The 14,092-nt window shown below is 39.0% G+C and overlaps 2 protein-coding genes and 1 pseudogene across 2 annotated transcripts in view; all 3 read right to left on the minus strand.

The window, feature by feature from the left end:
* LOC131768868 (uncharacterized) overlaps positions 1–1,049 on the minus strand; it is a 1,854-nt pseudogene extending 805 nt beyond the window's left edge.
* Positions 1–1,575, minus strand: part of LOC136276781 (uncharacterized) — a 3,556-nt gene extending 1,981 nt beyond the window's left edge. Inside the window, exon 1 of the mRNA XM_066167292.1 lies at positions 1,144–1,575. Coding sequence (XP_066023389.1) covers positions 1,144–1,575 — 432 coding nt within the window. The remainder of the gene's footprint in view (positions 1–1,143) is intronic.
* A 10,629-nt stretch (positions 1,576–12,204) lies between these two features.
* On the minus strand, positions 12,205–13,161 carry LOC131768878 (uncharacterized). Its single transcript, XM_059084575.2, has 2 exons — positions 13,097–13,161; positions 12,205–12,769 (listed from the first exon to the last, which is right to left on the minus strand). The coding sequence occupies exons 1-2, from the start codon at positions 13,159–13,161 to the stop codon at positions 12,205–12,207; spliced, it is 630 nt and encodes a 209-aa protein (XP_058940558.2).
* Positions 13,162–14,092: the final 931 nt, after the last annotated feature.

A 14,092-nucleotide genomic window follows, 5' to 3' on the forward strand; every position in this document is an offset into this window, starting at 1 on the left:
TTTTATCAAGCAGTTCTCTGTTGACATTTTTCGGATCATTGTTCCTTTCAGATGGACGTCTTGGATCATTCAAAGGCTTAAGGCATTGTTCCTTTCTTCTCTTCTATAAATTTTTTTTGAGAAATCAATTTCATAAACGGACTGAGAGTCAAGCTTCCTCTTTCTCGGCTGGTTCCAAGTTTGCAGTCTTGAGGTACATGTTTCAAATTCCCGTGTGCACTTAAGTCTCACAAATTCTTCAAGAGCATAACAAAGAGCGGCTATGTGTTTACAAGAGCCACATGGACCCTTACCAGCTGGGCAAGCACAGCTAGCAAACGTGATTTTACCTTCCTGTTCACCGTTATTACACAGTGAGAGTTTTATGTTATACTTCAAGTTTTTCTTCATTTCAGGTAAGCAATCACATCAGAAGTGTACCTTGTCATCGTCGGCGTCGTCCCGTGCGATTTCCAGTTTTTGGATATGACCATGTCAAAAGAAAACGAAAGCTTTGCTGCTGACATTCTTGAAATCTTTGTTGGATTCATTGTCTTTAGCTTTTCTTTCAATAAAGTAAGACATGATATTCTGAATATTAAATGAAGGGACATCGTCCTTCGTGTCAACCAGCAAAACCCATTGTGCAGATCCAGGGAAATCACAATTGTCGGTCGCCATTTGCTCCAGTGGTTTACTTGCCGCCAAGTGTTGCCACTTCTCCGTAAAATTATTCTCCCAACCATTTTTTATATAACTGATGACCCTGCGGCAGGTAAAACAAATTGATATAGAACTTATGCTTCGATATTCCCTTCAAGCAATGGCAATAATTATAAGGGACAAAAAATATTGTAATCTGTGTACCTTTGAGATAACTCAGCCTTCGTTGCTTCAGACCGTGCACTACCATCTTTAGCCGTCCCTTTGCGGAATGACAACCATTCTTTGAGTCTTTCTTTAGTAATATGCGGTGGGCAATTACCACTTATCAACTGCACTTTCTCCTCAGCGGAAAAAAAAGGCCACTTGTGGAAGATTTGTGGAACACTCCATAAGTTTTCCTCACTTTCTCACACAAATCTGATCGATGTAGACCCGATAGCCTCGCTTTGATGTTTACTCACAAGAATACCGCTGGATTGTTTGGGTGGCGTGCTCAACTCTGATAAGAGCTATTCTGCCAATAGCACGTTCCACTTGAACGTGCGCTGATGTAATACTCATCGTCTCCTTAGTTTCTGCCGCAGTCATTTGTTCTTGTCCAGCTAAGAATGGTGGCATGTTGACTGTCATGCCATCAGGGACAATTTTAGAAATATCAAGGCCAATGTCCACCATGACATTGTCGAACAAATCCAAAGCCCTGCTTTCCTTTGTAATTTGTTTATCAGAGACTTGTCCACCCCAGAGGTCTGACGGGAAACTCACTTGGCCATTTGGGGTTACTCTTACCAACAGCTTCCAAGTGTTGTGGTGCTCATATTCAGACCATGTCTCAGACTGTGCAAGCATTGCTGAAGCATGCTGACCAAAAACTTTGGTACAGTCTGAAATAACTCTAGTTATTACATATTGAGCAAACTCTTGCGGCATATTCTTGTGAATCAGTTCTTGTGCTGGAAATGGGAAAAGGTCTTGTAGTTCCATATATAGAAGATTGATCCATGTTATGCATATCCTTGACACCAGGCTTCTGGTGATCCCAAATCTATAAAGGAGATCTTGTACAAATAAACCAGCCTGAAGTCATATAAGTACAAGTAACAATTCATCCATGCATGAAAGCTTTCTTGAAGGCCCAGTTTTTTTCTGTTATGCTTCACTTGGTACAGCTGACTCTCTCGTAACAATGTAACACCTTTCCAGCACTGCATGTTGGTCAACTTTGGTTCAATAAAATTGTAGAAGCTTATGAGTGCTTTATGGTTTGGGAGTCCAGTAGAAAATAGACCTGCTGACTCATCATCTTTAATTTTGTCTATTGAAAACTGGCATGCTAATAAAATATTCTTCTCTTTCTCAACTTCAATTAGTTTTTCTCTAAAGTCAGCTGTTGTAGCTTGAGGACATCTGATTCCTCCCAGGCTGCTGAAGATGAAGCAGTGTTGACAGTTGACACAGGTGGTTGAACTTCTTGGACAAATAATTCCTCTTCATCTTCAAATGACTCTTCTTGAGTTGTAACAGTTGCTACTGGTACCTCTTGAGCAGGCAGTTTCTGTGTTTTTTTTGGTACTGAGCTGAAATACTCCTTATATTTTAAAAAAAAATATTATATTACTATATATTTAAGATTCAGTTCACAGATATTGTGTAAGACCACAGTGCACATAGAAATATAAATAATAACTTTTTACTAAAAGCTAAGTTTTAAGCTGTCTCACGATGTAGTCATGTGTGATGTAGATTGCAACATTTCGACTGCATACTGCTAGTCTTCTTCAGGCGATGAGGTTGACTGGTCATGTGAGAGCTTATAGGGCATGATGCTCTACTGTGATCAGCATTTTTTTTTTCAACAGCTCTGATTGGTGCATTTCGATCCTTGCTGTTCACTCAGTGATTTGCTCCCTTGGTGGTCCACTGTTGTATGGCTCTCCTTTTGTTGTGTTTTTTGATCGTGGGCATCCACGCTTCTGGAATGTCTATTCCACTCTCCCTGTTGATGTTGTTAGGGTGAAGTCTTATGTGAATTGCCTCTTTGACCCTGTGTGTGTAGTAAGTAACAAGGGTCACAATCAATAAACTTTGCTTCGTTCCAGAGTGGCTTGAGTCTGGTGTTGTGGGCATGCTCTAAAATGGTGGAGGTCTCAGTTCGGGCGAGTTGAATGTCTCCATCGTGCTTCTTAGCTTTATTGTCATTCACCACGATGAATAACCACGACCTTTTCTACGAAATAACTTTTTACTAAGGAGGAAAAAGTCACAGTATAAACACCACAAGACTAAAACTCAGAAACCAAAGCATGCACTCTGACAAAAGGCTTTCTTACAGTCTCCAAGCAACAGCAAAACAACCATGCAAACATTACAAACCTTTTTTTCAATTCCCAGCAACCTGCTAACATTTTTTTGGAAGTTTTTGTTCATGGTACAAGGATATGAATTATTTAGAACCCAACTTTCTAAATTCTATTGTCAACTCCAATAGTGTACACGTACAGTGTAAGAAAGGGCATTTTATCACCAGCTTCTGGAAATTTGTCTTCAATTTTGTCTTCAGGAAGTTCTTGTTTTGTAATTTATCTTTTGCTTGTATGTGTGTCTTTTGGTTCTGTCTTGCTTTCTGTACGATTACAGTTTCTCAAATTGTTGGTTCCACCGTTCTTGTCCAAAAAGATGTTTAATGAACATGACATATCTATCTCATAAGTTTCTCAGCAAACGAGTGCCTAAATCAAGGAACATCTGCAGTGACTGTAACAAAGAAGTACTACTGATCACATTAAGTCAGTCTAATTTTGACAGATGTAAATGATTGGTCTGTAAACAGTACACCACTTAGGCTTTTTTACTACGTATTCTTTGGAAAAATATGCTTTAAATTATATAGCTTACTTTAGAAAAGGCACTTTCTCACGATTTTCTTTCCTCAAATGTAAATTTCAACAAACTGAGCCACAACTCCATCACATACTTTAAAAAAGGAAAAGAAGACTCTCAAGTAGGTTGCCATTTGTGTGTATTTCTAGTGTATGATCATGGACAATAAAAGAAAGGATCTTGCAATGTCATGGCAAAGTTCACTCCTAAACAACTAGTATGGAAGAACTGTCCACATCTTTTGCAGCCAAGCCAGTCTTCATTGTCATATATCTGACACACCTTGTAAACAAGAACGTCTCTTCCACTGCCAAAAGGTGAAGTAAAAGTTCAAAATAATGGGTTGATTCTCAATTTGTTATTTGGGATTAAACACAATACACAGTGGTGACTGTAATGAAAAGAAAGGCATATTTATTGTACCTCAAAATGTCATCATAACAGCTGCCAACAGGTTGGATAGAAGCTTCATTCTCTCAGTAGAAACATTGACCTTTGTGATCGGTCTGTTATCACACAAGTTCCTGGCAAACTAACGATAGATCTTGCAGTTATATTATACATATGTAAGATTGGTTGATGTAAAATGTAAATATTCTAATTATGTTTCTTTAAAAACTGCTATGGAATGACATCGTTTTATTTTATCTGTTTAATTTAAAGATATTGATGGTATTGGTTTCTGATGAGCTCACTTATCTAATGCTTTATAGTAGTCTAAAGATTACCTTTTAAACAAGTACTCCACGGTTGAATCTATGAGTTTGCTGAAAATGGGGTGGCTCAAGGCATGCCCACTCTTTACTTTTCCAGCCTGTTTTGATGTCAGCAGCCACACAACAAAAAGATTGGAACCATTGTTATTAGTGCTACTGGCTATAGCTACAAAAATGAGTTCTAAACATTGTCTTACTATTCATTCCTGGCAGTTGATGGAACCAGTTAAGTTAGGTTCAGTTAAGTTTATGTTACATGAAATCACTAAATCACTCGTATATAAAGCTGAAAATCATAAAAACAATGTGGCCAGTACAATGGCCATTCATAACTCTCACAACAATGAAACACAAGGTTGTGCTGGGAATACAGAAACTCACCTTGTGGTATTTATAAGTCTGTACAGGCTGGGATCGGAAGCTGCTATTATTTCATTTGGTTCTTTGTTTCCATAAATAGGATCAATGTAGACACGGGCAGATTCCTTTTTATGTAAAATCTTTGAACACTTTTGCTTCATGTCGTCAAACAAACTCTTGAGGCATGTGTAAAATGTTTAATTTATCTAAAGAATATAATTCAAATTTTTAGAGATGACCACTTTATTATAAAAAAAATGTACGGTATGAATAATATCCTCGACTTACCAGCAATGTCCAGTGATATTCATCGGAATAAGAATTTTTTCAATTCCATGGAACTTCTCGCTCATCCACAATCTATGTGTACTTGCCCCATGTTTCACCACCTGACAAAGGGTACTGTCTGCAGCAAAGATTTTTTGGTCAGGTACTGTTATTTTCCATAGTGTAGCATCAATGATCTACAAAGAGAAGCACAACAAATATAACAATTGAAGATATATAAAATTAATCTTTCAAATAGTTACTGGAAAACAGCACTGCTCACCGTATCAGTTAACCATCCATCCACAAACTAGGGATCTCCTCTTTAATTTTCTGTTTCTTTTGCAGACAAAGTGCCGGGAGGAAGAGTGGATAGGAAGTCAGAAATAGTTACTTTGAATGGCCCTACTTCCAGTACTGAATTGCGTGTACCGGTGTTGACTTGTAAGATCTTAACTCTCCTCACCTCGTCACACAACTGTACTTCTGACTCTCCTAGCTGAGAAGGCCTGTATAGACACCTCAACTGTAGATCAAAAGAATAGTCTAAAAGGTTGATTCATCATTCCCTACTCAATGGATAGAATATTTGAAGGGTTATTATCACTGTTTTGTATTACTAAATTCGATAGAATTATACCTTGGTGAGATATGAGTAGAACACATCATTATCAATGTTGTTATCTGCATCATTACGCAGTTCAAGTGCACTATCGTCATCAAGACACTTACCGCATATTGAGTTAGCCTGCAAATAAAACATCGGCACATAGAAGATAAACAATTTACATGTTGATATAAACAGTTCTTTAATCATTGTGAGGAAAAAAAAAACTATACATACCTCTTCTAATTCCACAGCATTGTCTTTGGAATTGCTGTCATCCTTTGTCAAGTCTACAACCATGGCCCTGTCTTTCCTTCTCTTGCCATGTCATCTACATTTGGAAAGTGGTCTATGTTTCACCTTGTGGTAGTCTACCTCTGTAACTTTGAGCTTCTTTTTTGCAGGACTCTGTTGAAGAGGGATGCCATTTTCAATAAAGGAACCTGGATGGAGATCCTCTGCAGAGATTCCACAGTCGTGATAGTGTTCTCAAGGATAGCTGAATCATCGACCACAAATGTTGCTGATCTCAATTCATCAACTCTTTCCTGAAGGGGCTTTCTGAGCTTTTGAGTTATGAAAGGTTGCTTGTTTTTGTTGATTTTTGGCTAGGAAGAAGGGCCACCGGATTGAGCAGGTGCATCATCTTTACCGAAAGATAAAGTGGGACTGTTGTTTCTGCACCGCATACTTGACTGTAATCGCCATTTCCCTTGTTCGTTGAACTCGTCTCCGAGGTTGGTTCTTCGTCTGGATCGGCTTGATCAAATTGCCTGGTGTCTGAAGTTATGAAGATGCTATTTTTGTAGGAATGTAGTAAGCTGTTAAAGCTCCACTTGTCAAAAACAGCAAAAATGTGGTTACAGGGGAAATGCGTTTTATGCCAGCTTTCACTGGCTCCAAAAGCTTGACTGCAAACAGCTTTGTACAGTTTGCACTGCTTTGACAAGAAATTCACCCTTTTCTAAATTGACACATTTCATGTCATGTTCGGCAAACTCAGCGGCCCCAAAGTTGCTCCTGAGGCAGTGTTTGACAAAGTAAAGATAACTTCATTGTCCATATTCTGGCAGAGAAATTCAGCTACAACCTTATAATCCACATTGTTGTGGACACACACGAAAAACAAAGGTATCACATACTTATTCATTTTGTAGGTGGCATCCATTAGTAAAAGGTCACTGCCATATCTGAGGAGAAGCCTCCACTGCCATCCCTCTTGGTGTATGAACAAAAACTTTGTCTCATCACCACCCTTGACCTCATCCTTTGCCTTGAAATAGAACTTGGATGATGGGGAGTCATGCCTCTATTCCTCAATTTTGTGCTTTAGTGACTCTTGGTCATCACCACAGTGTTTGCTGGTGCTGATTGTTGGTGCAATATGACTTTGCAAGTCCTGGTGACTGGCGTAATATCTTCCATTCGACTTTTGGGATTTCTGATGACCTTCATGACTTCCAAACATTTCTTTGTCGACGTACTGCTCTGAGCATTTCCATACCACATCTGGACTAGTTATATTTTCACTTTCTAGCTCGCAGATCTTGCTTGTGATTTTCAGATGGATGGAGTGAGCTACTGTGGCAGCTTCGCCGACAGGATGTACTTTGTGTGCTGTACTAAGGGGAAGCCTGAAATAGAACCTTGTTGTTGTTCTCAGGTGCTTTCCTGTCTGCATGTCATCCTTTAATTGCTTGAGAATCCCAGTTTCTGCCTTCCACAGACCATTCTTTGACAAGCACTCTTCAGATTCTAAAGTATAATCAGTGTACAGCCATAGAGCTTGCACTTGCAGACTTGCTGGGCAGTTGAGTCTTCTTGTTCCTTGAACTTTAATGTAACCTCCGGAGTTGGTTGAGTAATTGTGTACTGCAGTATTTGGAGGTTTCTGTTTCTTTCCACCTCGAGAATCCTACATTTTCAAAAAGGAGCAAAAAATAATGATAAGGTTTTGTTTTCTGAGACATTTACTTGCAGTGCAAAATACGTAATAAGTCCGGCATAAAGAAATGCACATTCAGCACTGCTGGGATATGATTGGTCAACTGATTAAGCTTTGGGAATACTAGAGTCCCTTCACTGAATTCCGCAACTGTCAATCAAATGTCCAGACGAACAGTTTTCAAAGTGTGATAAGTTAACACTAAAGATTAAAGAGCAGACCACTCTCTTCATTTAAAGTCACATGGCAAGCAAATTTTTTTGTTGACATTTTTATTTGGTTCCATAAACCATCATAATAGAAGTATTTTAGAGAAGGACGTTAAAAGTTTTAGTTACACGGGCTTAACACTTATTCCTCATGCTTTATCTGTTACCCATTACCGAGAAAAATCTTGAAATAAATCAGCACAATGTGGAAAAGAGCCCATGGATGTGAATTGTTTTAAAAACAGACATGAAGAGCAAGTTCACTAAGCATTTTTCCGTGTATTACCAGTTGTCTACTTGGCCTCGTAAAAGAAAAAGCCTCTTTCATTTTGCGTCTTTTTTCTGTGATTTCCCAGTGTCCCAGGGGGAACATCTCTTGTTTATTGAATATAATTATTCAATTTTCGATCTGTTAAAATAGAATAAAACATATAAAAGGATCTTTAACTCTTAAACCCATTCAGTTGCTTAAACCTACCTTCAAAACAAAAAACCCCTGGGAAATTCAAATTAATGGAGACAGTAAACAGAGAATTAGAGACAGAAAACAAGCAAAAATTTATTCAGTTACACAGTTGGACCTTGGGATATTCTGTGACCCTATGGGAGTAACAGCAACTTTTTTAGAAAGAATGAAACTTCTAACAAATGTGGATCAGAAAAGTTTTGACAACAATAAACTCAAAACAAACATTTACCAGCTCTTTCTGGCTTTTGCAGAATTTCTTGCACAGTCAACTGCTCCAACAAAAAGCAAACTGCCAGGATTACCAATTGGTCCCTGTTAAATGTGGACAGATAGCATTATTTGAGTTCCTTTGCTTATATACGAAGGCAGCTCAGTCTTGAACTGAAAAATTCAACTTACAAAATTTTGCTCTAACTACTTACCATCTTGCTAGGTGGTCATCCAGTAGTTTTGTCTGAGAAAGCCCTGGCATTGCCTGGCTATAGGTAAAACACACAGAATTTTCGCATAACATTTTACGTCCTTTAACAGGTACCTGTAGAATTAAAGATTAAACGAGGCTTACCTGTAAGGTGAAGTTTGCTTGGAATTCTATGAGTCATTTGTCAGGAGCGAAGGAGTCACGTGAGATAGGGCACGCCAAACTAGAGCATTCAGTTTTTAAAACAGCTTGTGAATTGCCACACCCTAATCCTAATAAATAGGGTGGGTTGAAGAATTACAGATCAACATAGTTTATGCAGGGCAGGCATGTGACTCCTTTGCTCCTGACCAATGACTCATAGAATTCCAATCAAACTTCACCTTACAGGTAAGCCTCGTTTAATCTCTAATTCTACTTCGTCATTGGTCTAAGTTGCTCAAAGTCATGCGAGACTTTAAAGCAGTGTGGCAATGAACTGCCATGCCCTAATAGCCAGGCCACATCACTAATAAGGGGTGTGGTGGCCTCCAAATTATCCAGAGAGGCAGTTTTTAATTTCAGGGCCCTTTCAGGAGTCAGTTGGACTGTCATATTGGCTGAGTTAAAGATAAATCCCAAGAAAGTAATTTCTTGTGTAGGAATCAAGATAGACTTTGTAGGGTGTATCACAAATCCAAGCCTATCCAATAAGGTAATGGTCTCTGCAATGTTATTGACACAGGAGTTATAGTCTTCAGATTTAAGCCAGGTATCATCTATATATACAACAGGGATGTGCCCAAGTTTTCTGAGGCTGGAGAAAACTGGCTTTAACAATTTTGTGAATTGTCTAGGGCGTGGTGCTAGTCCATTGGGGAAACAAACATACTTGTACAACTGGCCTCTCCAGCTGAATTTTAGGTGCTTTTGGAAATCAGAATGTATTGGTACTGAATAATAGGCATCTTTAAGATCAATTGAAAGGCTCAGAGCAAGAACGATCCCTTGATTTTTCGGCAATTTTTGAAAGAGTTCAGAAGTAGTTGAATTTTGGCATGTGGACTTAGTTTTACTCAATATACGCATTTTTGTTTTTTTTTTTCGCTGGTTTGCGCTTCGTTTTCGAGAAATAACGTATGCAAAAAACCTTAAATTTCGTAGCGGCTTTCATAGAATGTAAAAAGTAACAATGCCAGTACAATGCAGCTGAAAAAAAGTTTTATCATTGTGATAAAACCAGGAACTCAAGATAGGAACTTGAAAAAGTCAGCCTGATTTTTTCAAGTTCTGCCACCGTGACAGTGTTGCTTTAAACTGCAAACTATACTTTACTAGTGAGATACCGTTTCGCGGACGCGTATTAATACCTCTTACATATATCTTCATAATATCTCTTACTATATATCCTAGTATTATGAACTTCTGATCTTGCATATGTGCTATGTCGAACGGTAAAAGCATTAAAAATTTGGCTAGTATAGGTTTTAATTGTGTTATTGGCTAGTTTTCCCGTTTAGAGAAAGAAAGTTACATTGTATTTACAAATTTTCAACACAATATTATATTCTCTTTAAAATCTCAGCCTCAGGTTTATGCTTAAAATATTCTCAAAATTTCGCAAATTTTAGCCTCGATATTACGTTAAAATAAGATGTTCATTTATCCTTTGATTCTGGTTCGGCAGCCTCCATGGTTAAGTAAAACTGGCTCTGGGGCTCAGGGCGAAGGCAGCTATTTGTTGCAGGTCTTCCAGTTTGGCTGGGACCACCTTCAAACGAGCAGGATAGAGGCGGCCTGGTGTTTGGTTGGCATCTGTTTGGCACCGGATGTTTACCTTTTTCCAGGGTTCATCTGTGGAAAACCCATACCTTACCCAAACTTCGTCTGGATGGTGGACCATTTGGGTTTCCCCAGTGATAGGATCTTTCTCCTCTCCCCAACCAAAGTTTAACCAATGCGCGTCGAGGATTTGGACGCGCTTCCCATCCCGGTCCTTCGCTATCAGTTGGTACCTAGCAAGAATATTAATAATGGTTAAGTGATATGAAATATAAAAACATCCATATGAGTCCTATTCTACAAGGTTTCCAAAGTTCATTGCGGCTTCATGGTTTTAAAAACAAGCATTGCGTGCCTTATTTTTATTTAGCTTACTTTAAATCCAGGAAATAGATGATATGTTCAAAAAATTTTAGTGGAAATATCCGGAGAATTAAGTAATGATTTTCTTGTAGCACACCGCGAATATCGCACCCTTGAACTTTTCCCCCCCTCTCCCCCCTTATCTTTATAAGGCTTAGGTGCAAAAACAAGCTATTACCGGGATTTTTTACTGTAGGCCACTCTAAAATGCTCTATAACTTGAACATACATATTGACCCAATAAAACGGGGGTGCATATCTGGTGACCTCATACCAGAAACGCACGTCGATTACTATCTGATTGATTGTCTATGTACCTGGATTCCAAGAAGGACCTCCGGTCTTTGAAGTCAGGCTGCCTCATTTCGCGTACCATGAACGGTTTCACTGTATTTGCCTCTCTGACGACTTTACACCAGTCCTCTGGTAAGTACACCACCGCACTTTTCTTTCTCTTCTTGATCTGGATAAAGTCTGTGTCATTTTGAAGGAACGTGTGGCCCCTCACGAGGTACTTGTGGTTAAGTACCTCGTAAATGCCCGTGCGGTGTAGCTTGGCATAGAGGGCAACTATTGTCTTGTTTCTGTTCTGACCCGAACAGCCATCAGAGTAGCTTACGAGCGACCTATTAAGACAGAATAAAATGGTGTTATATGAGACCTGTATCTAACAATGACTGGGGACTAGGTGAATTTGTTCGCGAAATTGAGGGTTCACCTTGTCGGAAACCTCGATATAACGGGAAAACTACACTTATCATACTTGGCTCGCTGCTTAGAAATTTGTAATTCCCTAACAGCAGATGATTTTGTAAGTTATTAGTTGAGCGTGTATTTGACGCAGATCCACTTTATCACCGTATTTATTCCGTTACACACCGCAGCGTTTTTTAAATTATTCTTCCTTCGAGTGCCGCCTTTATTCCAGGGCGCAGTTTATTTAAAATCCAATTTGTTTTTTGCAAAGAATAGTATGTTAACTGAATATTTGATTTTTAAAAAAAAAAACATGTTTCGAATATTGTTCTCGTGTTTCGATTTTCAAATGTACTGATCTTAAAACATTGTTACAATGAAGAAACATAAATTTTGTAGGCTTGCACAAACTCGATTATATGTTGCTGCATTTGCTTTTTGATGATGCGGTGTTTATTTGAGGGCGGCGTTTATTATGATAATCATTTCTGCTCTAAACTGGGGCGTTTATTCGAGGACGGTTTTTAATCCAATAAATATGGTAATCACTTTATTTATTGCACGGGCAATCACGGAACTGTTCTGGCGATAATAAAATTCACCAAAACTCTAAACAGTATTTTTGACTGTTGCAGATTGAACCCTTATGGCGTTGCTCCGCTTTTTAACAAACATAGGTTTCTTTTCTAAGTAAAGTTTTATCAAATTCTTTCAAAGCGCTTTAGAGATATATACTAGAATGCTGTTGTGATCACTCGTGCGAAACGTCGCTTCAAACTTTTAAATTTGAAAATCAAACATGCAGGGTTCGAGGTTTACGCTAAGATGCAACCGACCGATGTTCCGAAATACAAAAAACTATAACTTACCTCGCTCCAGTGTTAAACTCAGTGAGGAAATTATACAGCCAGTTTGCCACCTCCACTGACCCACGTTTGGCTGTCGTCTCATCCCACATAAACATATAGCCCTGGTTGGACACGCAATCGTGGATACCAAAGTTGTAGGTCCACAGCTGCCTGTTATAAAACATATCGTTATGCTGTAAGTTTGGGGTCTCCAGATTTTGTTGAAAATCATAAGTCATCATGTCTACGGCATCTTTACTGTGGTGTTTTACTCCTGAAGAGCCAACTGGAGGGGGCTTCCCAACCCAGCTCCTCACCACGTGTGCCTTGTTGTCTTTACGCACTGTAAATGCAGATTCGGCAAGTTTGTGATGTTCCTCGAGTTCTTTTTCAAGTTTTTCTTTTTCCGCGCCCTCGGATGATCGCACTTTAAGGGCCAGTTTATCGCAGGTGGCACAAGTGTCGGTGTGAGGTAGTGCGAAGCCCAGGTTGAATTCTCCATTGAAGATGTCCCTGTATGTGTGTTGTAGGATGTGGGCTTTCAGTTTCGGTGGAATTGGTGTTGTGTTTTCCTGCTGACATCTAAGGAAATAAAATGATTCTCTATTATCACAGCGCCGAAAGTAATGCGTTTAGTGCGTTTAGTAGATATACAAACTACCGCGAACTGATGTCTTTAATACCTGTCGACATTGTCCTTTATTATAAAAAGTTTACGCTTAAGTTTTCAAATTTGCCATTGGCAGTCCTTGTGAACTTTTTGTATTTTACAATTTCCTTTTCTTTTTCCTCGGTGTATTTCCTCGTTTTTCTGGCGTTTTTTAGGTTGAAAGGGTATTATTTATTTTTTATTACCTAAGACCTTAAAACTCATTTAACTGTTCGTTTGTTTTGAGCTATTACAGTTACCTTATAATTTCGCGTTCCCTTTCGAGAACAGCTGGCTCGTTCATCTCTAAGTAATCATAGTACATTCTCTGTACTTACCATCCTGGTTCCAGATACTCTCTGTCAGGGTTGTCTTTGCGGGAATAGTGGGATGTTTGTCAAGGAAAGGAACTGATGTGGGCTCTGACCTATACAAAAGAACATACGTTAGAATCAATCCTGCGACATACATACAAACCCCAACCCCTTCCCTGTTTCCTTGACTTTACAAAATAAATAAAAACATTTTAAAAAAAACATCCAAATCAAGAAAAAATTATCATAGCCATCGTTGTAATTTTGTGGTTGCGGTTGCCATGGCAACGTTGACAGGCATGGGCAAACTTTGAAATATCAAAAATCGGCAGCATAGAATTAATTCGCATTTCAAAATTTCCAAAAATATCTGTGTTGCATCCACCCTAGCCCCACTAAAAATTGATAGTGAATAACCTGGGCTGCTTGGAAGAAACAGTAGTTTCTTTCTGTTGGGTAGTAGTACTGGATTGTCTATCAGCATTCTCATCAAGACAGGCCACCATGTTTGGGTTGGCCATTTCAGAACAATGATGATTCCTTGAATCCTCTCCCGTTGGATCTTCTGCAATACTCTGCTGATAAGAGAAAATGGAGGGAACATGTAAGGCATATATGGCTTCCATGATAAGTGAAATGCATCAACTGCCACAGCCCCTGGGTCAGGATGCCAGGATACATAAGGCTGAAGCTGGTGGTTTAGTCTGGAAGCAAATAAGTCAATATTGGGCACAAGCTTTACTTCATTGAGACAGTCCCTGAAAATAGTTCTGTCTAGTGTCCACTCAAGTTGCGAATGAGACTGTCTAGATTGTTTATCAGCTTCCACATTTTCCACACCAGGGATATGGACAGCCATAAGCCAAATATTACGTTGGGCACACCATGACCAAATTTCTTTGGCTAGGTCATTTCTTTTTTCATATGGTTTACATCAGACAC

The sequence above is a fragment of the Pocillopora verrucosa genome, chromosome 5 (genome assembly GCF_036669915.1).
Source record: "Pocillopora verrucosa isolate sample1 chromosome 5, ASM3666991v2, whole genome shotgun sequence".
NCBI classification, from domain to species: Eukaryota; Metazoa; Cnidaria; class Anthozoa; order Scleractinia; family Pocilloporidae; genus Pocillopora; species Pocillopora verrucosa.